This window comes from Bipolaris maydis, assembly GCF_028858645.1.
Source record: "Bipolaris maydis strain C4 unplaced genomic scaffold PSV08scaffold_6, whole genome shotgun sequence".
Taxonomy (NCBI): Eukaryota; Fungi; Ascomycota; class Dothideomycetes; order Pleosporales; family Pleosporaceae; genus Bipolaris; species Bipolaris maydis.
In genome coordinates, this window is record NW_027093862.1 from 85085 (window position 1) to 98929 (window position 13845).

General features: G+C 53.0%; 8 protein-coding genes across 8 annotated transcripts; 5 read left to right on the top strand and 3 right to left on the bottom strand.

Moving 5' to 3' along the window:
- Positions 1 to 19: 19 nt before the first annotated feature.
- PSV08DRAFT_221653 (tryptophan synthase beta subunit-like PLP-dependent enzyme) lies at positions 20 to 1830 on the top strand. The gene is made up of 6 exons (XM_014219595.1): positions 20 to 370; positions 423 to 482; positions 548 to 666; positions 714 to 1333; positions 1380 to 1449; positions 1496 to 1830. Exons 1-6 carry the CDS (start codon positions 41 to 43, stop codon positions 1587 to 1589), a joined length of 1293 nt encoding a protein of 430 aa, XP_014075070.1. The 5' UTR covers positions 20 to 40; the 3' UTR covers positions 1590 to 1830.
- Positions 1831 to 2155: 325 nt separating this feature from the next.
- PSV08DRAFT_350679 (uncharacterized protein) lies at positions 2156 to 2764 on the top strand (the record flags this gene model as incomplete). The annotated part of the gene is made up of 1 exon (XM_014219596.2): positions 2156 to 2764. The coding sequence occupies one exon, from the start codon at positions 2156 to 2158 to the stop codon at positions 2762 to 2764; it is 609 nt and encodes a 202-aa protein (XP_014075071.2).
- A 185-nt stretch (positions 2765 to 2949) lies between these two features.
- PSV08DRAFT_389110 (TAP-like protein-domain-containing protein) lies at positions 2950 to 5471 on the bottom strand. The gene is made up of 2 exons (XM_014219597.2): positions 5213 to 5471; positions 2950 to 4937 (listed from the first exon to the last, which is right to left on the bottom strand). The coding sequence occupies exons 1-2, from the start codon at positions 5408 to 5410 to the stop codon at positions 3069 to 3071; spliced, it is 2067 nt and encodes a 688-aa protein (XP_014075072.1). The 5' UTR covers positions 5411 to 5471; the 3' UTR covers positions 2950 to 3068.
- Positions 5472 to 6486: 1015 nt separating this feature from the next.
- PSV08DRAFT_350681 (uncharacterized protein) lies at positions 6487 to 7278 on the bottom strand (the record flags this gene model as incomplete). The annotated part of the gene is made up of 6 exons (XM_066092836.1): positions 6487 to 6614; positions 6668 to 6691; positions 6744 to 6868; positions 6962 to 7068; positions 7134 to 7206; positions 7259 to 7278. 6 exons carry the CDS (start codon positions 7276 to 7278, stop codon positions 6487 to 6489), a joined length of 477 nt encoding a protein of 158 aa, XP_065949171.1.
- A 786-nt stretch (positions 7279 to 8064) lies between these two features.
- PSV08DRAFT_291307 (uncharacterized protein) lies at positions 8065 to 8733 on the top strand. Its single transcript, XM_014219599.1, has one exon. It carries the CDS (start codon positions 8069 to 8071, stop codon positions 8375 to 8377), a length of 309 nt encoding a protein of 102 aa, XP_014075074.2. The 5' UTR covers positions 8065 to 8068; the 3' UTR covers positions 8378 to 8733.
- A 558-nt stretch (positions 8734 to 9291) lies between these two features.
- Positions 9292 to 11245, top strand: PSV08DRAFT_221656 (uncharacterized protein; the record flags this gene model as incomplete). The annotated part of the gene is made up of 3 exons (XM_014219600.1): positions 9292 to 9687; positions 9756 to 9822; positions 9903 to 11245. The coding sequence occupies 3 exons, from the start codon at positions 9292 to 9294 to the stop codon at positions 11243 to 11245; spliced, it is 1806 nt and encodes a 601-aa protein (XP_014075075.1).
- A 372-nt stretch (positions 11246 to 11617) lies between these two features.
- Positions 11618 to 12942, top strand: PSV08DRAFT_179040 (inorganic pyrophosphatase; the record flags this gene model as incomplete). The annotated part of the gene is made up of 4 exons (XM_014219601.2): positions 11618 to 12079; positions 12145 to 12264; positions 12325 to 12752; positions 12801 to 12942. 4 exons carry the CDS (start codon positions 11618 to 11620, stop codon positions 12940 to 12942), a joined length of 1152 nt encoding a protein of 383 aa, XP_014075076.2.
- Positions 12943 to 13197: 255 nt separating this feature from the next.
- PSV08DRAFT_389151 (mitochondrial 54S ribosomal protein mL53) lies at positions 13198 to 13731 on the bottom strand (the record flags this gene model as incomplete). The annotated part of the gene is made up of 2 exons (XM_014219602.2): positions 13198 to 13348; positions 13401 to 13731. 2 exons carry the CDS (start codon positions 13729 to 13731, stop codon positions 13233 to 13235), a joined length of 447 nt encoding a protein of 148 aa, XP_014075077.2. The 3' UTR covers positions 13198 to 13232.
- Between the last annotated feature and the right edge of the window lie 114 nt (positions 13732 to 13845).

Genomic DNA, 13845 nt, shown 5'->3' on the forward strand with positions numbered 1-13845 from the left:
TGCTAGTACTCGACTGTCTGCATCTTTCCATGCGCCAACCATGTCCGATCGCTCCAGATATTACATTTTAGGGGCTTTTCTGTTAGGTATAGCCGCCATAGCTGCATATAACAAAAGACTGGCTGCAGGAAAAAATGATGCTGCAAACAGCCACTCACTCCTTGCCCAACAGCAAAATTTGCTCTTACAACTAGCAAAAGTAAATGACTTGGAAGAGTTGAAGAAGGGCCTTTTAGAGATTGAGCGTTCATTGGAAAATGGTTCAGGATCTATCAAGGAGGGTATCGAGGGATGCATTGGCAACACCCCCCTCATTAAGATCAAGTCGCTTTCTGAATACACAGGCTGCGATATACTAGCAAAAGCGGAGGTATGCAAATCGATATTTTTCAGAAGACACCCCACTGATGTGTAGTTTTTAGTTTCTTAATGGGGCTGGTAACAGTCCCAAAGACCGAGTGGCGCTTAGTATCATTGAAATGGTAAGCTAGTAAATAGTACTCGAGATTAAAAACCATCTCATGTTTTTTTGCTCAACATCAAATAGGCTGAGCAAAAGGGGCTTCTTATCCCAAACTCGGGTGATACCATATACGAAGGCACAGTGGGAAGCACGGGCATTTCATTAGCAGCAATATGCAGGGCACGAGGCTACAAAGCACACATGTCAGTTCGTTGAATGGCATTCAAGAATACTCGCTAACAACCAGAAGCTGCATGCCAAACGACATGGCAATCGAAAAATCAGACTTACTCCTAAAACTCGGTGCTGAGGTAGAAAGAGTACGGCCAGCACCTATTGTAGACCAGAAACAATTCGTCAATCTTGCACGATCGCGGGCTGAAGAGCACACTGCCAGCGCTGAAAAGCCGGGACGGGGCCTGTTTGCCGACCAGTTCGAGACAGAAGCAAATTGGCGCGCACACTTCACGGGTACTGGACCCGAGATCTACGAACAAACCGGTCGCCATCTGGATGCCTTTGTTAGTGGCGCTGGCACAGGAGGAACGATTTCTGGTGTCGCTATGTTTCTAAAATCTAAGCTGCCTAATCTCAAAGTGGTCCTCGCCGACCCCCCAGGCAGTGGTCTATTCAACCGTGTCAAGTATGGCGTCATGTTTGATCCCAAGGAGCGTGAAGGAACACGGCGACGCCATCAGGTGGATACGATAGTTGAAGGCATCGGCATCAACAGAGTGACCCACAACTTTGATATTGGGCGAGAATTGATTGACGATGCAATCAGAGTGACTGACGAACAAGCCATTTCCATGGCGCGATGGTTGGTCGAGCATGACGGAATCTTCGTGGGAAGCTCTAGTGCGGTAAACTGTAAGTTTTGAGCATCTTAAGCGTAGGCAGCGCTGATGTGTCAAAGGTGTCGCTGCTGCGAAGCTCGCACAGAGTCTCGGACCTGGCCATCGTATCGTCACAATATTGTGCGATAGGTAAGACAGCACTCAGAAAACCGACATGGTACTAACAATTATTCAGTGGCGCAAGACACTTGAGCAAGTTTTGGAAGAGCACTGAGCCCATTGGTGGTGTGGACAGTGACGTGTCCCTAGAAGCCATCATCGATGTTTGATACATTGTCTTCTCGCTACTGTTTGATCAGAATCCTTCCTCAAGATTCATCTTTGAGGCGCCTGCTAAGACCGTTCAACAAAGTTTTTCACAACCCGCATCCAGAACATAAGAATACACGACTAGATCGCGCCGTCAACCAGGACGCCGCGGTGTATATAACGGCGACGAAAATCCCATAACCCGCCTCAGCCATCGCCGTTCTTATGGAATATGCGACATCGTGTAGAAACAATATTCCATTACGAACCTCGAATGCGATCAACACGTGACGAAGTGAGACAAAGATATTTCTTTTCACAACACACTATGATTTGGCCAGAAAAAAAAACAGCGTCTTAAGCCTGTGTCTTACAACAAAGAACAAGATATCCATAATACCCATTCTCTTCCACTCCATGCTTTGTTTGTTTGAACCGGCTTTGTATACTATAGACGCACCCCCATCCTCTCTCACTGCATATCGCTGGCGGAAAGCTCTACACCACGTATTACACACGTGTTTCCCACCCACAAGAAAGAAAGAGAGAAAAAATATCCTAAAACCAGCAAGAGGAAAAAAAAAGTATGAGCAAACAAGAAAAAAAGACCAAGGCACCAAACCAACCCAGGCGGGCAAGCACAAAAAACGGCATCACCAAATCCTACTACCACCAACCCCTTGGCCTCCACCGCCTCAAAACCCGCAACAAAAGCAACAACAACAACAACCCCAGCTTATCCCAGAAACTCGCCCAAATGCGCCTCACCATCTTCCCCATCGTGCACGCCTCAACCGCGCTCCCAGCCCCCGACTTCCCCCCAACCCTCCTCTCCCTCTTCCTCCTCACCGAGCGCCAACTCGACGCCCTGGCGGCCTACTACTCGCAAACCGCAGGCGCATGCCACCTCAGGCACGCATACCCGGCAACCATGAACTGGAGCCACCCGTTTCTCGACACGAGCGAGGAGCTTCCTGGGGATTGCAAGCTGGATGCGCTGGAGAGGTTGAAGGTCAAGATGCGCATGTTTGCGCGCTTTGTGGGCATGAGGGGCGCGGACACGCCTAGGTGGGAGTATGAGCGGCAGATTGAGATTTTGGGGAATAGGGTCAGGTGGGAGGTTAGGAGGGGTGAGGAGGAGGAGGAGGGGAAGAGGAGGGGGAAGGTGTTTGGGGGGCCGAGGAGGTTGAGATGAAAGGAGGAGGGAGGGTTTCCTTTTCTGACTCTTTGAGCGTTGGCATAGCGAAGAGTCGAGTTATGTAGCCTGTTTTTGTCTGTTGATTATAGTCTTCTGCAAAAAAAATAAAAAATAAAGTGGTTTTCTGAATGTGAGCTATCATCGGTTTATATCTTTAGTCTAGGCAGAAAAAGTGAACAACTTACACGCCAAGATGACAGGAAAACAAACCTCTATTCTAAACAACCCCCAACTACTACAATCACGCAATCATAACAAACCGATTATCCAGGCCAAAAAATTGTCATCTCGTATTTGAACATCACCATTCATGATCCATACTCGCAAGACGGATCACACGCTTCATCTTTTCAGCACCTGGCATGTCCACACCTATCATACCGCTCTCAGCAACAGCCCTGTGTAGTCTAACACCTGCTTCACGAAGCTGGTGCTGCTTGATATCCATGCCATACTCTTGTGTGACGACAAGCTCCGCACTCTCGAGCGAAGGATCATAAAACGGCGAATCCGGTCTCGTTGAGTTTAGTGAAAAAGGACTTGGAGGCGGAACACAAACTGTGCCGGACACTGGTATTTCCCCCGTATGGAAATAGCTTCTTACGCGTTCGAAAACACAGTTGTCAGGTCCAGACAGCGTGCAGTGACCCGCATGGTCACTTACAAGTAGACTGCTGCCAGGAAATAGGCTGCTCATGTACCGACCACTGTTCAGTGGAGTAACAGGGTCTGCCGTATTGGATATGAATAAGATAGGGTTAGAGGTATTACTAGCGCCAAAGGGACCTTCGAATCTGTGGCTTGCGCGGATATTCCATGCTGCACAGCGCATTCGGAGCATTGACCAGTAAGCTCCAAAGGTGGGTGATACAGATTCTACAAGTTCCCAATAAGCGGCGAATTCGTCTTTTGTGAGGTGGTCTTGTTCGATGCCGTCGCTGCAGAGAATGGAAATTGTGGATACAACGGAAGAACTTGGGTCATTGGAATCAGAAGCATGACCCGCAGGACAAGAGTATACGTGAGTGTAGCGGAAGGTCTGAGCTAGCTGGTTAAGTTCAATGCCACCTCCTGCCTCAATGGCTGCAAGGATCCGGGAAATGTAGGGAAACAGGACGCGAGGTTGATACACGGAGCTGAATAGCAACATCTTGACATCGGACCATGTGATAAATTCAGGCCCATCGAGCGAGACGACTGGAAGTGGGTCGTGATACAGGGAGTCTACAATTCGCAGGACGCGCTCTTGAATATCGGTGACATTGGAGTTTACCGTCGCTAATGGGCAGTGCTTGGGACCAGAGTTGAAGCAAAATGTGTAAAAGGACGATAACGCTTTCTCAGAGTCTACAAGACTCCCGTTGCCTTGCGAGTGATTATATTCATATGAACTGACGACTCCGTCAAGGACCAAACGCCCAACGCGGTCAGGAAACATGGAGGCAAATGTGTATCCAAGGTAGGTCCCATACGAGAAGCCCCAGTATTGCAACTTGGCCTGTCCTGGAACATATGCAGTGCTGTCATACGCACGTCGCTTGCCAGAATCTCTAGCGGCGATTCGAGCGGCCTCGTTTGCAACGTATTCGGCGTGCTTCTCAGCAATCTCGAGCATGTCTCGGGCAACAAACGCCGTGGACATGTATCGCTTGATGTCTGGACCACTCTGGCCTTGGTCGGCAAGTTTGCAAGATGCACCAAATGCATGCGTCATGGACCAGAGTCTCCCCAGGGCTGCATCTGAGCTTCCAAGAAGGCCTTCATCAGCTTCCCTTAAATTCCAGGACCATGCTGAAGGGCGATCTGGCATGCATCGTGCAGCAGGTTCTGTCCGACCAATGCCGCGAGGGTCGAAACCAATAATATCAAAGTATTTTGCATGACTGGAAGCAATTGTTGGAGGCTCATCCGAGTCGACAAGAAGTTGTAGTGCTTTTCCTGCAGTGAGGGCAAACGCGGCACCTGCTCCACCTGGTCCGCCGGGATTTGTCAGGATAGGACCACCATAGCGTGGATCACTAACCGGCACCACAGCGGGTACCTTTGTGATGGCGATGCTGACAGTGTGATTGGGGTAGGTGCCATTGAAGTAGTCCAATGGCAACTTTAGTTTGGCGCATTCAAACCCGTTGAAGCATTTGTGGAACTGCAAATGTTCACTAGCCGATATCTGGGCTTTGGTTAATTTGATGCGGGTTTTTTTTCGTTGAATCGAAATGAGATGGAAAGTAGACTACCCAACGCAATAGAAAAATCAACGAGAAAGAGTGGGATAGACTAGTTTGCAACAAGCAGCTCGCCTAGGCAAAACATTTCTGGAGCAGAGTAGCGGTCTGGTGCAGGACTTGGCAGTGGGATATTGTTTCGATATGAGAAGGTGCATGGCGAGCGCAGAGGTACGTGTAGCGTGCGGTGTGACGATGAGCAAATGGACTCTTTCCATACCTCGTCCCATTCAAAAGCAGGCTTGTCGTGCAGAGGCAACAAGACATGCCGTGTCTTGGATGCAGGAAATATAGTGTTGAGTGCTGCGAGGCAGACGAGAGTGACGAAAGCCGCCGACAGGGCACGCGAACCCGTTTGGGAGCGTCGAGGGTGGACAGGGGCGGCGGTTTGGCCCGACGCTACTATTGGATTTTTCATACTGTGGATGCTTTTGTTGTAGGGCAAGCAGCTATGGCCGAAGCAGTAGGGTAATCCAGACGTAATGGACTATGGTGCGTAATCGGCGATGGGGTAGACAGTAGGGAAGAGGGAAGGATGCGGGGTCGGCCAGTCCGTCAGACAGGCAGTGAGGCGTGGAAGTACGTACACAGGCGGGCCTGTTGATCAGTCAGTAAACATGGCCTTGCCAGGCAGCAGCAGCAGCAGCAGCAGCAGCAGCAAAGCAAAAGCAACCACCAAGGGGCCGCATGTGGGTGAGGGCTGGCCAGTCGCTAACCCCCCCATGGCCGTGCAGACGGTTGCATTCACCAGACGCGTCTCTGCTGCAGCTTGAGCGGAAATGGTCAGCGACTAGGTATGCAGCATGCAACAACCGTCACAATGCGTGCTTTTAGCCGGGCTCGAGCCTGCACTTGCAGCCTCTGGGCATTGCGTCGTCGTGCACAAGAGCGGACTATGCATGCCCATGTGTGTCGTGTGGTGCAGTGTAGAGGAGAGGAGAGTAGGGTAGAGTGCAGAGCGTGTGCCAGACGCCATGGCGATCGGAGCACCGTCTGCTTCCGAGGTTTGCTTCTGCTGTCTAGGTACCGCAGAGCCTCATTGCCTCATTGCCTCATTGCCGTTGCAGACTGACGGGCTGCCGCCTACACAGCACACACTCGTCGCCCTCGCCCTCGCCTTGAGCCTCGCCCTCGCATCCAGACGGCCCAATGGGGCATGCACGCAAAGCGGCCAGGGCCATGTATTCGGAAGCAGTTAACGAAAGTTTGTAGTAGTAAATAGACCAAAGTCATCCGCATATGACAAGGACAGAGCAGCAGCACCTCCTGACTCAATGGGTATCTCATCTCTCAGTACCAACCACCCCTCGTTGCCATGCCCAAGCATTACTTATCACGCTCATGCAAACGGCCGCGTCCGGAACCACCCTCGTCGTCCAGACACGGGTCTAGGCCCAAGGGCCAACCCCGGCCTGGGCTGGCAAGGTAATCGCATATCCCTCATCCTACCTGCTCCAAGCACAAAATCGCGGGCCAAAGACGCCGTCAGCCTTCCTACCATTGCTGCTGGCCCTGACCGCCTTCTTGTCCGCCATAGCCTCCCTGCCCGCCGCCGTAGCCACCGCGAGATTGGTAGCCTCCGCCGCCTTGTGAAGGGCCCCAGTTGCCGCCGCCGCCGTATCCTTCTTATACAGTCAGATTGTCAGTCACCACAGAGTACATGTTGGGAGCTTACCACGGCCGCCGCCTCCACCATAGCCTAGTAATCCGGTTAGTGAGATTCCAGGCCATTCTGACAGTCGAAACCTTACCTTGTCCTCCACCGTACCCTCCGCGGTATCCGCCTCCGCCTCCATAGCCTCCGCCTCGGGGCGCACCGCCGCCACCACCAGGGCGGTCTGAAGCCTTGTCGACACGGATCCTACGTCCGTCAAACCTGGAAACATCAGCGCATTCCTTGTGCTGGCTGGGGCATGTATCCAAAGCCTCCTAGTAGTAGACGACGACATGACATGTGTGGACTGCATACTCCTCGTTGTTCATGGCTTGCATGGCAGCATCAGCCTCGGTCTCCTGCGCATAGCGAACAAAGCCAAAGCCTCGGCTGCGACCAGTATCGCGGTCCTTGACGACAACCTGTAGTGGACTAAGTATGCCGTGTGTGCACGGTGGCCGGCATTGGTGCGCCGTCAGTCACTTACAGCTTCTTCGACTGGCCCGAACTCCTCAAACTTTGAGCGCAAAGTCTGGTCGTCGGTATGCCAGGCAAGGCCTCTGCTATAGGTCAGCCACGTGGGGACTTGCTGGAGGAGGACTGCACACCTACCCAATAAAGAGCTTGGCCATGTTGGGGGCGATGTCTTGATCGAACACTGAACGGTCTCAATAGTGGCTCTCGCAGGTCAAAGCAATGCGCGCGATACAGAAAAGCTCAAGACATGGATTGACAGGAGGTGGTGCATGACAAAAGGAGAGGCCGAGCAAGACTCGGAATCCATGACGGCTTCTTGAGCAGATAGTAGTAGGTAGCAACGTGACAGGACGAACATTTGGTATAGTAGCACCGGGCTGGGATACAGTCGTGTATGTATGTATGTATATGGTTGAGAGGGAGAGTGAGTGAGAGAGAGAGGGAGAGGGAGATGGAATCGAGAGAAGCGCAACGGCAGGGTGATGGCGCCAGACGGACAGAAGAGCACAAATGGCGACAGCGTGTGGGTTTGGCGGGGCAGGCAGTGTGATATGAGTACCCCTCCAGTGTGGCAGGTGAAAGAGCGCTAACTGTATCCAAGTCGACAGGACGGGCGCACGGACTGGGAGCAGTGGGCAGAGGGCAGTGGGCAGTGGGATGGAGAGCCAATGCCAATGCCAATGCCCGCCCGCCCAATGCAATGTACGGCTCTTGTAGCCACGGTGTTTCGCAGCCGGGAGATGCCCTGCAGGCTGCAGCTGACAATGACGGCAGCAAGAGACTGGCTCTGCCTCACGCCGGTTGACAGGCAGGTTCGCCCTAGTGTGTCCCGTGTCTGTCTGTTCATGCTGGGGATATGCAGGCTGTGTCTAGCTCGAGCCTAAGCATTGCCCAATTGCAGGGCTGTCGGCGAGCCAGAGCAGAGGATTTTTCTGATAGGTGCCCATGATGCCCCGGCCCATGGTTTCCTCTGCCTTGGTCGCACACACTGCCGGCATGGCCTCGACACGGCCATTGGGCCACGGCGAGATGCCAGTCCAGGTGCATGCCATGCCTGCTCCGCGAACATGTTGGCTACTACTCAGCGCAGCAGTGATCTTCGCGCGTGGCTTTGGTCCACGTCGCGCACTGTCGTCCCCAATCCCCAACCAAGGCCGGGTATTGGACACAGGGTGGTGGTTCAAAGAAGCTTATCAAGTCGCCATCACTAGTCAGATGCTGTGGGGATCGGGCCTAAACCCTCTCGGCCTTTGATGGCTCGCCACCATTGCGCCAGCAGATGATCTACTTTAGCGTACAGTACCGTGCTGTACTTACTGTACCTACACTACCCACTGCCTCAACTCTTGTCTTTTTTTTTCTTTTTGTCTTGCGGCTATACAAACCACTTGATCGATTATGCATGTACGCATGCACAAAACTACATATGCACGTTGTATGCGCATCATACAACCTCATCGCGCCGTGTTCAGCCTGACTGGCGTCTTGGCATCAAACGTCGGCTGGCAGCATGCAACATATAATACTACTCACGGCACGGATGCTGCCCTCTCGGACCTGCCACATGCTGCCCCATCCTCCACCACACTGTACCAGACAACGCCAACAACACTAACCTTCTCCTTCTCCATCCGGATCCCGTCTGTTTGTAAATGACTCACGCCTGCACGCCGGCTGGACTCGGCTTTTGCTGCTGCTAAAGCAGCGTACATCTCTCTACACTTCTAGCAGGGTTTGCCCCAGAATTATCCCACAGCCATCATATCAAGCTACCATGACATGTCTCGTTACCTAGGCCGGAAACATGTGGTGAATAGCCATGTCGCTTGTGGCCAACCCATGTTGCAAACACGGCACCCTCCCCTTTCTCCGTCTGATCAGTCGTGCCTTCCCTCCCTTGAGACAGACACTAGCCAATGTCCCATATCCGTCGTACCTGCCTTGAGCTTTAGGCATGTGTCACCACGCTCCCTCCAACGGCAGGCACGTCTCAAGTCGGGCGGGCAATTTCTCATCGCTCCTCCCCCCCCCCCCTCTTCCATGTCCAACATGGGACGACCTCCGCCACACCACCTAACGACACTCGAATACAATGACACCCTGAATAGCACCATATCCACTCATTACTAGAAGCCCTGAAACACCACACCTACAGCGACCAGCCCACAATGGACATCCTGAAGTGGTTGGAGGAGACAGAGCAGCACCACGTCCCTCAGGATGCTTGCAAGCGCAAGCGTTTGCCAAGGCGAGCAAAGTCAGACAGCTCTTTACTTGAGCCTCTCCCTTTTCAGGACTCCCCTGTCCAGCAAAGGCCTAGAAAGCAAGCTGCCAGTGATGTTCTCGTTGCTTCATCCAGTAGCTCCTCAACGAGCAATCGGTATGCTCGCAAGCCCAGGCGGAAAACACGTCCCGACCGTTACGGGCCAAACAAGCCCGAACACTCAGGACCTAACAACTCCTCGAAAAAAGCGCGGCACAAGTCCAGACAGAAGAAGGCCGAGAAGTCTGGCCAATTAGTGCGAAACTTCAAAGCCAATAATGTATCAGGCGATCGGCTTACTGTATGATTTCCATGCAGCGCCAATCCAGAATCACACCTTCCACGCCACTGTACTGATGATTGTTATAGTTGAAGCCTTCAGAGCTGGGCTTGTTTAACAAAGGTCGGGCGTCGGCTGCAGTCCGAGGCCGTGGCTGTAGGTGTTCCAGAGCCACCGCAGATACCCAGGTCTACTTCAAAACAGAATGCAATCCGATCCAACTGACATTGCGACAGTACCTGATCTTGTTTTTTCCGAAATGAAGTTTTTGCAGAAACACGACGAATCCAAGCCCCCACCCCAACCAGATGTTTCCAGGAAGAAGCGCAAGATAGATCACACCAAAGACGAAGAGATTTCCACTTTCTTCACCACAGGGCGGCATACGCTGGCACAAAAGGTTCAAGACGAACCCGCTAGCCATAGCAGCGTACGTGAGAAACAGCGGCGTCATCACAATCATAGCTCGATGACTGATGTAGCGATACCCACTGTCGTCGAGCCTGTTGATCGAGTATCTTTTCCAAATCTTAATGGTCAGCACCCTCGACACGAGAGTACTAGTTGTGTGTCCTGGTCTGGATCCATTCGAGCACTGAGCACTACGTCAGCACACCATCAAGCCGATGATGACGCGCCTCATGACTGGCATGACTCGGATCGCTATGGACATTGCAGGTCTAAACCGAACAGACCACAGAGAACATTCAAACAGCCAGAGCCTCCTTCAGTAGCCAAGCAGACTACAGACGATGCGCCAGGATGTTTCAGAGTATCCTCCCTGGCTCCATCCCACAGCAGAGGGTACAGATTACAGTCCTGTCCCCAACAAGCGTCGTCTCCAAAGCAAGTGAACCTCGTAGACCGCTCTGCGAAGCTCCAAACTACTGGTACAGCTTACTCATCGTCATCAATGCCACCTGCCGTGCCCCCCTATCCAAATATGCACGCATATCCAGGGTTGGCGGCAAAGCGCTCGAACAGCCCGAGGGTTGGAAGGCCGTCCGATCTAAGAAAAGAACCACGTCCCGTCAGCAAGCATCGGATTTTAGATGACGACTACAATGACGGCGGCGAAGACCAAGAGACGTCTTCAGACCTCGAAATGGTTCTCCAAGTTTGCAAAGATACTTTCTACAACCAACATCGGTCAGCTCCGTCACCAAGAAGTGGTGCCAACAGATCAGAACAATTGCTCCCGATGCAATCAGCAGACCGACCACACAGGACAAATTCGCGTATGCCGACGCAGCGCATTCCTACTGTACGCTTTGCTGAGCTGCCTGCCCAACATTATGTGCAACCGACGTTTAGGGGCCCTAGTATCTACGAACAACAGGCACAACACCAATATCTACCGTTGGGTATTTTGGGCAATGAGGCGGTTGGCGACGATCCATGGGCTTTCGAGCAAGAGTACATGGACAATGGCATGGCAATGGACTATGGTGATGGTGATTGGGATGATCCGCTAGAGGAAAGCATGTTGCACGGGTTGGAAAACCACATCAGTGAGGATTCTTGGCCTATCAACCGTCATGTGGCGCCTGGGTTCTGGCGGCCAAATAAGTTGTATTGAAGCCGAGAGGGCTGCATCAAGTTAATGCCATATTGCTTATGAATGCCACATGCGCCTCACCGGACGGCAATGACTCGGGTGTGCATACTTAGATATCAAAAGCATGTACAGACGCATGGACGATTGCTCCGAGGGCCGAGCAGATGGATGACTTGGTACATATCCAGATGGTTGCTTCGTGCTTGGTGTTTCGTGGCTAGTGGGCAAAGTGGGCGGTGTGTCTGTGCACTGGGTACGTGCTAGGCACTGGCAGCTGGGGAAGCTCGGGCATGCGCTCCACAGCGTCGTCGTTTTTCTATCCTCGGGCCTGGGCTACCGCGCGGAAAGGACATCGGCTATGCTCTGACCGCCGTCTGAAATCAGACTGCCTATATGCCCGCCCACCGCGCTGTGTCGCAGCTCCGTCCTGGCCGTACACTAACCTCTCGGCCAATTTTTCCTTTTCACCTGTCGTTGGCTGTCCCATGCAGACAGCCAGCGGTGACGTTCGTCACAGTGGCGCCGCCATCCCAACACAGCTCCCCGCCTGCCGGCAGCCCCACTAGACCCCTCAACGACAAAATCAACTCGAGGGCTCGTCTACTAGCAGGCCATCTAAACAACACCCCTTCCTCTTCCACAGCTCTCCACACAGCTGCCACGAAGAAGTCGCCCACCATGTCTTACACCACCCGCAAGATTGCCGCCCCCAACACGCTCGAGCACCGCATCTTCATCGAGAAGGACGGCCAGCTCATCTCGCCATGGCACGACATCCCCCTCTTCGCCAACGAGCAGGAGACCATCCTCAACATGGTTGTTGAGGTGCCGCGTTGGACCAATGCCAAGATGGAGGTATGCAGCCCGCAATTGACCCTCTCAATCGTCTCGAGAATGCAGCACGCTGACTGTGTATCCAGATCTCCAAGGAGGAGCCCCTCAACCCCATCAAGCAGGACATCAAGAAGGGCAAGCTCCGCTATGTGAGGAACTGCTTCCCCCACAAGGGCTACCTCTGGAACTACGGTGCCTTCCCCCAGGTACGATGATGCGATTCCGATATCGGCCTACACACAAACACGAATACTGATGCTGCATAGACCTGGGAGGACCCCAATGTCGTCCACCAAGAGACCAAGGCCAAGGGCGACAACGACCCGCTCGACGTGTGCGAGATTGGTGAGCTCGTCGCCAAGCCCGGTGAGGTTATCCAGGTCAAGGTCCTCGGTGTTATGGCTCTACTCGACGAGGGCGAGACCGACTGGAAGATCATGGTCATCAACGTAAACGACCCATTGGCCCCCAAGCTCAACGACGTCGAGGATGTCGAGCGCCACCTGCCTGGTCTCCTCCGTGCCACAAACGAGTGGTTCCGCATCTACAAGATCCCAGATGGCAAGCCCGAGAACCAGTTTGCCTTCTCTGGCGAGTGCAAGAACAAGAAGTACGCCATGGACATTGTCCATGAGTGTGCTGAGGCTTGGGAGAAGCTCATCACTGGACAGACCCCCAAGGACGAGATCAGCCTGTATGTGTGCATCAATCCTCTCCCTGACTGTTACTAATTGCCTGGTAGTACCAACACCACCGTTTCCAAGTCGCCAGATCGCGCTGACGCTGGCTCGCTCAACATTCCCGCTGGCGAGAACAAGGCACCTGCTCCCATCGACCCCAGCATCGATAAGTGGTTCTACATCTCTGGTGCCCCATCCAACTAGGTCCAATGGTTGCCCACCATGGCCACGGAGTGAATTTCGGGCAAGCGGCAATGTGCGATACTGCATCGACAATGTCTGATGGCTAGCCTGGATGACTTCTATGGCAAATACTGCGGTAAATGGTAGATACAAGTGCATCATGTACCGATACAGAGCAGTAGAGACAAAAAAATAGTAGAAATCATGAAATCGTTACGCGAAAGGCCCAGCAAAAAAAAAAGCTACCATGACGCCAGCCTCTGCTCTTTATGGATGTGTATATGTACAATTATTTGCATCAAATTGGGCCTTTAATTGCCTGCTAGCTCCTCTTTTCGTGCCAGTGACCGTGAGTGTCTATCTACCTCCTCGACGACTTGTGGGATACGCATGTTTGTGAGATCCAGGTTCATTTCCTTTCCATCTTCTGCGCAACTGGATCAGCCCATATTCTGCAAACTAGGCAAGTGAATACATACTGAACTTGACACCCAAGGTCGCAGGCTCCTTGCTGTGTCGTGGCAGCATCTTGGATTCAATCTTCATGCCATCTGAGCGCGCATCCGGCGGTATGAGGGAGAGGAAGAGGCGGGCGGGCTTTGAGCGCGGGGAGAAGGGATTGAAGGTTACGCGAACGTCGGTAAGGAATCTGGTGATCATGGCGGCGACGGAAAGGCGAGGCCTATCGAGACGGTGCGTTGGCAATTGCCGAGTGGGCGAGGATGCGACGACGTACCAGTGAATGTCTGGTAGGAGAAGGTCGAAATCGCAATGGGCGTCCTCAATCTCTCCCAGTCGCACTTCCACCATGAGTCCGTGCTCGAGATTTCCTGCCAGGCTACGGCGGGTGGTTCAGACACGTTGCGCTCTTTCCCCCACCCACAACAAACAGCCCGCCGTACGAACCGCCTCCGTCATAGGGCA